This window comes from Centrocercus urophasianus, unplaced genomic scaffold (genome assembly GCF_019232065.1).
Source record: "Centrocercus urophasianus isolate 14NV4802_14NV808 unplaced genomic scaffold, USGS_Curo_1.0 seq_18, whole genome shotgun sequence".
Lineage (NCBI taxonomy): Eukaryota > Metazoa > Chordata > Aves > Galliformes > Phasianidae > Centrocercus > Centrocercus urophasianus.
In genome coordinates this window covers 15,725,803-15,736,615 of record NW_024884733.1, presented here as the reverse complement: position 1 = coordinate 15,736,615, position 10,813 = coordinate 15,725,803, and the positions used below count along the sequence as shown (strand labels likewise).

Genomic DNA, 10,813 nt, shown 5'->3' with positions numbered 1-10,813 from the left:
GGCGGGGCTGCGCAATTCGCCGCCCGCACGGAAACCGACCCCGTGCCGAGGGTTCCGCCCGCCGGCCCCGGCCTGCATTGCGGGCGGCAACCGGCGTCCGGGAGAAAGGGAGAGAAATAACTGGCCTTCCTGCATTCGCACTTGAGTAGCGAGCGTTCGACCCGGTAAGTTAGGGCTTTAAAGAAAAAAAAAACAAAAAAAAAAAAAAGAAAGAAAAAGAAAAAAGAAAAAAAGACCACAGATGAAAAGAGAATTAGACGTGAAACTGAGTCAACCTTCGTTTCTCTTTTTCACACCCGTGAGCTTCATTGGAGGGAACAGAGAGAAATGGCATTGCCCTCAGCCTCTGGGCAGGTAAGGCTCCCAGCACCGCTCTGGGGCACCTCCACCCACATCAGCTTGTGGCAGCTGTTGGGCAGCATGCAGGCAATCAGGCCCCGCAGCTGGCATTGGAAAGCAGGAGGAACTCCCAGCACTCTTGCTGCTATTCAGACTCTCAGGTTAGCAGTACCAGCCATGAGCCACACACAGCAGACAAGGTCTCCATTTCACATGTGTGCTCTCTCTCCACGGGGCTCTTCAAGGCAGTCCTACCTTCATACCCTCTTCAAGGCTGTACCAACACAGGTTTCACACTGTCACTCTTTCCACCAGAGACAACTTCTGTAAAAAGAAGAAAAGCCTCTCACACATACAAAACCAAAGCCACCCATCCAGGTACTGGCACGAGCTACTCCTAGAGTCTCTTAGAGCCTACACATTTTAATAAAGGCAAACAGGAAAACAAGCAAATATACAAAAGAATTTATTCAAGAGTCATGCTAAAAATATTTCATTTTTCTTAAAAATGCCCATTATAAACATTAATAAGATAATACATTCATTTAAAGTCTCAGGTTAAGAAGCTCCATTGCAGGAGCGCTCCCCACACGGGCAGGCCTGCTGCTCACTGTGCAGCGTGGCAGGCAGCTCACACTGCGTGTTCTGACATACAACCGCAAGACAGTTTCCACAGTGACCTAAAACCCTTTTTCAGTTAAGGCCAAGCTTGCTCTCTCCCCATGTACAAGAACCCAAGAAGGGACCCAAGTCTAGACTTCCAAGGAAGTGAAAACAAGGAGGAAAAAAAAAAAAAAAAGTTTGAGAACACACATGCAACTCTTCAAGTCGTATACAGCAACCAAAGAGATCTAGACACAGACTTCTATGCATCCTGAGTATGGGCAACTGCAGTACAAGTTAAGGGAAGAAAGACCTGCACTTATCCTCTATTTCATGTTAGAGAGCAAGATTTTACTTAAATTTAGATCCCAGAGTGCCATCTGTACTGATGAGTTTCACTTAGAATCATTTTCACCATCTTGAAGGTCTTCGGACATTTACAAGACCAGGCTTTTTTATAAATACACAAGCAGAAGCTCACATTATAAGCAAATGTAAGCTATTCACGTACTGAATATGGACGACAATTGAACACTGCAGGTCATTTTCACCTACTCCTGAAACCAGAGCAAACATGAAATGAAAGTGTAGAGACTATGCAGAGGTCCTGCAGAAGGCCTGTCTGCGCAAAAGGAAAACACAACTCAGGGTTATTACCTGGCTTTCGTCTTGAATGGAATTACACAGCTGTATGAAAACAAAAAGAATTCAAAGCAAGAAATACAAAACTTGTCTTTCGATATACTGAAAGCATCATTTTGAAGAGCAGCATTACAGAATGCTGCAAGAGTGCATTTCCAAGAAAAAGATTGTCTAGTCATTTTCAAGTGGTTAAGGCAGAGTATAAGAGGAATATTGCATTATATTGTGTTCAGAAACACGAGAACCTTCCCATGATCAAATAGTTTAAATGCCTTCAATTCTAAACAACTGTAAACGTGTCTGTGTTGAAGAGCAGGTATCTGAAGTACAACACTTCCAAGAATCTTTCAGTTAAGGGCACTTCCTTGCCACGAGACTCCTCTGCTCACCCACCAGGACAAAACACACAAGCCTTAGTCCTTAACAGCATTATACAAAACATTTTCTGACAGCCCTCACGAGTTTTAAAAAAACCTTTCCTTTCTAAAAATTAATGAGAATTTGTATTTAAAGTGCATTTCAAATCATGATTTTCTAAGTTATATTACAATAATAACATGCTAGGGCTTGTGAATATGTACTTGCTGGCTCAAAATCACTTTGATATTGAGTGCCTTTCAGTTTACTGGTCGGACAAAGAAAGTCCAGAAAATTAAGAGCCTTCTTGTGAATAAGCATAGCTACAGATTTAGTAAGGCTTCTTTTTTTTCCCCCCCAAATGAAAATATTTTTTTGCAAATTATACTCATATATGGAGGACACATTAATTTAGTGCATGAATTTAAGCTTTTCTGCATGTGAGCTTAAGCTTTTAGTCTAGGACATTGTTTTTCAATACTCAGTGCTTTTCTTAATCACTGCTGCTTTTTCACTCACCACAAAACATTAAAAAAAAAAAATGACATTTGTTGTTACTATTCTGTAACTGCAGCTTAAGTACCTGCAACTAAACATGGTATCTTAAATATATTGGTTTAAAAACAAAGCAAACAAACCAAAAAAAGCAGAACAACGAAGAAACAACTTCTGCTGGTATGGTACCATAATTAAAAAACAAAAAACCAAACTCCTTAAGAAAAACAAAAGCAGCTAGAGACACCCGATTACAAAAAAAAAAAAGACTTTAAAAACATCAAGTAGCATTGATTGTTCTCTCTGATTACCCAAATTAACGGTTTGAAAACATTTTTTGCCCTTAAAAGACTGAAACTCAGTTTCAGTAGCATTTGGATGAACAGACAAATGTCATTAAGTTCACTGTGGATGAAGAGAACGTGACCTTAAAGGCAAAAAGCAATTGTCACTGGAACTAGTAGATGGTTCTTGCTGTTCTGACTGGAGCTCTGGAGGGAGAGGGGGTGCACCAGGGTCTCCAGGGCCTGGAAGAGTGGCTGAAAAAATTGCACTCTCAGCATTCCCCATCTCTGCAACAGGTAGATTCATTGAATGAAGAGAGACAGCAGACATAAATGCAGCAGTGCTATAATCTTCTTCTGGATTATGCATATGAGTAGATTCTTTGTCTTTTGTTTTATCAAAAAAATTGGATTCATCAGAATATGATCTAGAAAGATTATTTGTTCCTCCATACAGTGAGGTCAGACATGTGCTGCAACTTAGACCTGAAACAAAGAGCAGAGAATAAAATCAACATCAGGATACATCCTTTAACTGTGCTCTGAGTTTAAACCAGTAGTGGTAAAGCTGTCATTAAGGATCAGCTGTGTCCACTTTTAACAGACTGTCTTCATCTTACCTGTGACATTCCAGTACTAACACCAAATTAGAAAACACAAGCAGATCATCTAGTCAACCACGTGAAAAAGTTTTCTCTGTATCAGCTACTGGTTGATAATGGTGCACTGTAATTGAAGCTTCCCTCTAGGAAGTCACTTCAGCCCTCTGAGCTATCTTTGGATAGAATATTCTCACTATAATCTTCAAACTAACTTTTAAAAAGCTCAGCTGCATGGTTCTACTTCAAAATAGACTGCATTTGACAGCTGCTATACTTGAAGCCAAACAGAAATTCAACTCTTTCATCTCTGGAGTTAAAAATATACTTTCTTCCTTCTTATTTATTTATGGGTGTGGAAGAGGAAGTAAGGGTTTTGGTTTAGATACTCTATACTTTCTTTTTCTGCCTTCAAATATGAGTACATATAGCTACTTAAGTTTTCTATGTCAACAAAACTTCCGACTGCATGAAGAAAGAGATTAACAGTCTAATTTTAAGTTCTGACATTGAAGGCAAGAATAAGAATTCCCCCTCATGCTGTGTTTGCGGGCTTATCTTCTGCTGAGATGCAAAGTTTAACAAAACCAAAGCATCCTGCCACTGCAGCAAATAGCTTCAACAGCAATGCAAGATGGAAGATAATCACCTATTCTGAGTTCTGAATTAGAAGCTCACAGAAAGTAGAACTGAAGCATGAAACAAACTTATTCATTAGAACAACACACAGCACAGCTGTTTTCTCTGATCTGTTGTTTATTACATGTTCAGAAAATAAAGAAGTAAAACTAGCAATATATGCCCAGGATTTTAAATGGAAAACTATGAAATTTTCAAACTATGCTGTCCCAAAAACTAGAGGAAGCAAAAAAAAAAAAAAAAAAAAAAAAAATCTGTAAGGAACACACAGCTGTAGGACTTTTGTTTCACAGCTCCTCAAAATAAAACTTCTGTCTTACAGTACATTATTATAAACTTCTCACCTTTGAGAGCTTCAAGTTTTTCATTTTTGACTTTCAACACTATGTCAGTTATCTTCTGTAACAGAAAGTTTTGTGTTCTTTCCCGCCTGATGGATTCAACCAAAGCATCCAGTCCCTTTGGGTTTTCTGCCAAGTAGTCCAATAACTTCCCAGTTTTTTTCCTACTAGAAGATCGCGAAGAGATCTCCTCTGTGTCCTCTCTAGTGAGTATTTTCTTTGAACGCAGGTAATCAAAGTGTCTCTCAGCTATAATTTTGTCACACAAGTAAGGACGCATCCTTTCTAAAGCCTGAAAAACAGAACAAACATTAGTCAATCTTTCAGTCTTCCCATTTATTTAGAAGCTACACTGAAAAATCTTTATGACTTACAGGTTAATAAAATAGTTTAAAGATGCCACTACGTTATGAGCATATCATATGCAGAGAATTTTCTCCTTGCATCTATTTAAAAGGGAATTTTTTTTTTTTTTCCAAAATTTTCTAAAGGAAAATTCATCATTTTCCTGAGTGATCTAAGAATTTTTAATGCATACTAGCCAGTGGAGGCAAACACTGAAAATATTTCATTAAGTCTGTGTTTATCACATTTCAGAACTGTCTTTAAATAAAATGAAAAAAAATTAAACCAATAAAACACAAATAGCAGCCACTCATTTTGTCTACATTGTCACATCTCTACACCATTTGTATGCAGGACACACACTGTCATTATCAATGTTCTCTGCACACTGAATAACTGCAGTCTCAGAGCAACAGTATAAACATACTCACCGTTTAAAAGTTGCATTAGACAGACAGTTATTTGGGCACACAGGTTCACCACCAGATTACTGGCATCCACAATACATGCTCTTCCTTCCACAGATGCACCTACTTTGAACAGACTTACTGGCTGCTTTTTGTCTGTCCATCTGCTTTCTTTTGGTTTAAGGCTTTATACCACACACCTGGAGCAACCTGTGCAGCCCTGACACACAGCACCAATGCATGGAAATTAGCACAACTCTGATGACTGGCCGAAGCAAAATGGCGCTACCTCCTACAGCATAACCCCAGCTAACAAGTGTCAACTAGTTGCTTAACTCTTTTCTATGACCAGCAAAGAGAAGAGAAGGGGGAAAAAAAGATGCAAGTCTACCCCTGGGAGGGGATTGTACCAATTGCCTAAGAAGCCCTGCAGGCAGCCAGTTGCCACTGGGAAAGGTGAAGCAGAGCCCTGTTCTGAGCACAGAACTGCAGTGCCACTAAGTACGTTTGGGCACTGCAGCACCTTGTATGGAGTCCCACCTCCACTCACACGCTATGGTTCCCCAGAAACAAACTAACTTTTATTACCATATTCAATTACAACACAAATATCAATTTACTTCAAAGCTAATTTACAGGAGCAACATCACGACTTTGAATTCCTCTTTGGAAGATCACGTGCCTTCTCTTTTAAAGAGGAATTTATTCACACATAGCATAACATAAAGACTTTTATTTACCTTGTTCATAGGGTTCACACAACTGCAAGTATCTCCAACTCTTATTTTAATCAGTACATTAACTTCAAAACAGAACTAACATCTTGTTCACAACTCTGATTTCAAGAACCAATCTACTACTCTATGAAGATGAGTCACAAATGATACCTTTTTAATTGAAAAACAAGCTTTCATTTTACATAATACTACAGAACTGGCAGTTTCCTGTGCCAGCAGTTTTCACTGTGAAGAAATACACAAGGCAGATCCACTAGCTGAAAGTTACCAATGTGAAAAAAAATCCCCCTTCTCTCCTTTCATCAAATTTGCCTCATTTAATTCAAAGAAAAAGCAATTTGAGGGCTACAAGTGGGGAAAAAAGCTTTAATATACAAGTGATGAAAGAAACATTCAATGCTTTTTCCTGAAGAAAACTTCCAAATATCCTCCAACTCACTGAGATTATATTCTATGAAAGCAATGTGGAAACAACTCTTCGCTTTACTTGTGCACTGATGAGCAAGAAAAATTTTGGGAGCAAACTGCCACAGCCAGACCAAACTCAATGTGAAACCAGAGCATAACAGTACAGCTGGAGCCGGGTGGCTCTTCTGGGCTGGGGGCACACAGCAGCTGCATCTGTCCCTGCTCTTATTCTGGGCTTGGTAGTGAGAGGACCCAGTCCCACAAGTGGATGATGACTCGATCCAGCTTCCTGTGCAATCACAGGGTGCTGGCCTAACTGACTTTGTAAGAACAGAGAAGGGCAGCAGTGCTGCTTGTATCCATCTGCTCTGCAACACACCTCAAGCATCCAACAGCAGCAAGCTGTGCTAAAAATACTGCCAGCAACACTGATTTTTTCCATTTCTTGTACCTCTTCCTACCACACAAGGGATCAATCAACAAACTCTGAGACACAAGAGTCAGTAAAATTTTTAGCATTAGAAGTATAAAGCAAGTTGTTACTCAAAAGAAAAGTACTGTGTTTCGACTAACACCTTCTTGCACTGTGCCTTACACTGCATTAAGTGCATCAGTTCTGAATTCCCCCAACTGTCCACACAGGTTAGCAGTTTGTAAGGAACAGAAAGAGTAAACATAGAAGAACAGGAGCTTTAAATATCTGTTTCTATATCAATGTTCTTGCATGTCTCACTGCCTTCTGCCCAGATCTCCACCATTAGATTTTGCCCTTTGTAATTTCTCCTTCAGACAAGTTTACCCAGGCAGGATGACCCCTGTAAAAGAGCTTTCTGAGGTGCACTGTCACACAACACACATGGGATTTCTAGTGGTGCAGCTTCTCTATCTCACAGCTCACTGTGCAGAGAAAAGTGTAAGACTCCTATGACCATCTAGGCAGTTGCTTTAAGTATTCTCTGATGTGACAAAATGGTAGGGAAGGAGAAGGTACCAGGAGCCTGGCTAAGAGAGGTAAAAAATTAAATACCTGTTTTACTATGATTGTGTTCTCACAGCAGTTAAGCTGGGTCTGCTCTGATACCATAGCTGCCCTGATCACCACTTAATCTAGTTGAGAGCTGGAGAAGCAGCTATTCCTTTTGTTACGCTCACACACACCTGCACTGCGAGCTCTGAGCAGCGTTGTGCTGCTTCACAAAGACAGACCAGCACCTGACCTGGCCCATAGCTCACCACAATGAATGTGGTGAATGAATGTGCCTGATCAGAGGTACTTGAACGACTTTGGGGCAACCAAGTGAGCATACTCTGAAGCAGCAATGAACCTCCTCAACGGGAGAGTCTCTACAGTCAGATTTACTGTACTGCATTTTGATGATAAAATTAAAGTTCTCTCTTACTACACACCAGCCTTCCATCAAGTCCTCCAATTACTATATGGAACTGTAAGATTAGAGGCTGATGTGACACCGATGGACTCCTGGGAGAAGAAACTACAAACTCAGCCACTAACACAGACAAATTTAAATCAGACTGCACATGTGACGTGATATATAAGTAGGTCCTGCCTTCATTTGTTTTGTTTTTGCTGTAACAACTGGATGCTACCTATTGCACTTGTACTCTGACGTTCCACAGAAGCAAGTAATAACTCGAAAAACACGCCTCACAAACTATGACAAAGCATTTAAAGGAAACGCCGCACGCATAAAGCTGTTAAGAAACGAAGCTAAGTTCCATCCTTTTCTGAATGAAAAAACGGCATAGGAGAGAAGAAAAAAAAAATTACCCAAGAGGCCACACAGTGTTAATATACACAAATATACACAAATTGGTACATAGGACACTATACATTACGAGCACTCGGACGGTCAACAAACAAGAGGCAAACTGATTTCCTCTCTGACGTAACCAACCACCCACAGCCCAGCGCTGTCCGGGCCGCGCCGGGGAACTCCGCTCTGCGAGGCGCTCCCGCCCGCTCTAACGGCGCTTCCGCTTCCCACCGCGCCGGCTCCCGCCTGCAATCCGGCCCGGCACTTGCCTCCTTCTTCACGTCGGCCATCTCGTCTTCTGTCAATGGCCGCCCGACCGCGCTCGAGGCCGGGCCAGAGACCTCCATCGCGGAACCCCTCCAAACGCACCACAGGGAAAACCGCCCCCGGCTCCGCTTCCGGCCCCTCCCGCGCCGCGCCGCGCCCCGCCCGCCGGCCCAAGAGAAAGGCGCGCGGCCGTCCCGCCCACAGGCGCACGCGCAGTGAGGCGCCGTGCCGGGCCGCTGCGGTGGTGCGGGCACTCGATGTTGTGCTGCTGCGCCGCTCAGCGCCGAGTCGCTGCCGTCTGCACCCGCTGCAGTGCTGTTTGGCTCGTGGAGTCACACGAATCATTAAGCGTGGAAAACCTTAAGGTCATCTAGTTCAGCCGTCAGCCCGTGACCTCCACGTCCCTCGGTGCCACATCGCGTCATACTCTGGGTGCTGACTGGGATACCTGCTCCGCTGGCTTATTAATAACCGCATTGCATAGCAAACATCCTGCCCAGAACACTTCAAAAATACAGGAATGCTCACTGTTCTGATCTCTGTAGAGCTGGATGTTAACATCACCCTGGATGACTGCAAGAACAAAGAGCACTGCAGGGCAGTTCGAGCACCTGCACTGATCCTCTCTAATCTGTCGCACTCAAAAGTGTGCTTTGAGATCCTCTGGAGCTCCCAGCAAGGTGCTGGCACTGCTGAGCTGAGGCAGGTGTCCCCCAGCTCCCCACTCCCACACTTGGTCATTAACCACACGTCTTCCAGCCTCTCTTCAGGGGGAATTCTGCTGAAGACCTTGCTGTCTCTGCACAATAGTTCTGATAAAAATAGTTGCTGTGCACTCTGGAATTAGGATATTAATAACCCCACTCAGTGAGAGATGCAGTTTAAAGCAGCACCTGAAGAGCTGGGCTTCTGGATCCCTGCACCATGGTAGCCAGCATGAGGCAAGCTGGAAGGAATTAACTGTGGGTAGAGAACTCAATAATAGAATAGATTTTAGCAGATTTGCTGCCAATAAAACTGGAATTAAGAGCCCAGCAGCCGGAAGAAGACTGCTTTCAGTATGATACTCATTTCAGGAGGTTAGCATCAGTTCAATACTGATCAGTGAGCCTCAATGGGGAGAGAGCTAGAGAACTCTTTTTTGAAGGGAGGTGGGAAGATTTCAGACACTGCACTGGTTTATATAATTATGTACGTACACACATTTAGAAGAAATTTCTAAGTCAAAGAAGTTTCAGAAACTGCTTACAACAAAGCTCTGTTCAAATCGCTCACATGTGGGCTCCTGCAAGCACTGTAACACTATTGGTTTGTGAGAAGAGGCCGCTGGGCTTTGCAGCACTATGGCTGGCTGCTGATTCCCCCCCCTTCTGCCCACAGCTATCAGCCTTTTCCCTAGGCAGCCTCACTGCACAGCAAGGCCTCTCCCTGGTAGCGTCATGTTCCACAGCAGTGCTGCCCTAAGGAGGAGGAAGAAAGCTCCAGGCAAAGACTTTGGTTCAGTCAAAGACACAGATCAGGGGGCCTTGACCAAACTGAATGGATTTCTGGAGCTAACAACTGCAGCTTTCAAATGACAAACCCACAGCAATGAACCTACGCCTCGTGGATTTGGGGGTGAGGTGAGGTAGCTGAGAATGTGAGGATATCTGGAGTTCAGGATGCAGGAGACTGTGACTGATGCTTTTTTTTGGCAGGCTGTCCCTGAAACATTCACAAAGTCAGTGCAGGAAGACTTGATTTGCTGACGTGATATTCTTCAGCTAAACTTCTCAAAGGGCACATCTTTTTAAATGACTGTCATATTTTGCTTTTCAAGGTTTAAATATTCTATGAGGTGCTTGTTGATGTGGCAAATGGGAGTTGTATAGCTTTTGTACTATTTTACATTATTGACATTCGTAAACAAATCCAAGTAAACTGGTACCAACTCTCTCCTGTATACAGATACACAAAGATTCATCTGAATGACGTAGTTTACTATGTGAAGTAATTGCACCAAGCAGAATGTATCCAGAGGTAGCACTGATTTATAAATAGTAATATAAACCTATAATGCAATATAAACCAGTTAACTTGTGTAGTTAAATTAGCATGAAGGCTGTATTTAGATTAGACTAGCTCTAGCTACGTCTTTACTTGTTCTTCAATCTTCAGCAAGAATATTCAGTTCTTCTCTGTTTAAAGTCATATTCCTAGACAAACTATTCTACTGCAATTCTTTTGCTCCAGTACTATCATTTTATGCTGGATTTCTTAAAAGAGCAGAAGCAACACTGAGGCCTCGAATAATTAAAGCTCGGGTTGCCACCAGGTGGCACTGAAGGCCTACGAGCATTTAATGCCCACGGCCTCCAAGCCTAGAGTCATGGATTACCTCCTGGGACCATTACTCCGGATATCACAACCTAATGTCATTAGAGCACAAGAATCCAGGCAGAGATTAACTCCACCTGCATCATTTGTAGCACACGAGAAGAAATATTTGGATACAAAACGTGCAGCCATCAGCCATATTACTGGTACACAATATTTCAAATACAGTCAACTTTCTTGACATCTTGTGGGGGAGAAA

The 10,813-nt window shown here is 42.4% G+C and overlaps 1 protein-coding gene across 2 annotated transcripts; it reads right to left on the bottom strand.

The window, feature by feature from the left end:
• Nucleotides 1-90: 90 nt before the first annotated feature.
• On the bottom strand, nucleotides 91-8,371 carry BCL10 (BCL10 immune signaling adaptor). Of its 2 annotated transcripts, XR_006169022.1 has the most exons (5): nucleotides 8,241-8,371; nucleotides 4,303-4,591; nucleotides 1,600-3,206; nucleotides 595-663; nucleotides 91-175 (listed from the first exon to the last, which is right to left on the bottom strand). XR_006169022.1 is itself a non-coding variant. In XM_042820067.1 (3 exons), the coding sequence occupies exons 1-3, from the start codon at nucleotides 8,316-8,318 to the stop codon at nucleotides 2,839-2,841; spliced, it is 735 nt and encodes a 244-aa protein (XP_042676001.1). In that variant the 5' UTR covers nucleotides 8,319-8,371; the 3' UTR covers nucleotides 793-2,838. The 2 variants fall into 2 exon arrangements, 1 of the variants encoding a protein (XP_042676001.1); XM_042820067.1 differs by lacking the exons at nucleotides 91-175; nucleotides 595-663 and having other exon boundaries at nucleotides 793-3,206.
• Nucleotides 8,372-10,813: the final 2,442 nt, after the last annotated feature.

Bases quoted from the DNA above. Each gene is read 5' to 3' on its own strand.
- BCL10 (XM_042820067.1), bottom strand. From the start codon at position 8,318: ATGGAGGTCTCTGGCCCGGCCTCGAGCGCGGTCGGGCGGCCATTGACA. The intron at 4,592-8,240 runs GCAAGTGCCGGG...TCTGTTTTTCAG, and splicing joins TGGCCGACGTGAAGAAGGAG to GCTTTAGAAAGGATGCGTCC. The intron at 3,207-4,302 runs GTGAGAAGTTTA...TCTTTGTTTCAG, and splicing joins AAAACTTGAAGCTCTCAAAG to GTCTAAGTTGCAGCACATGT.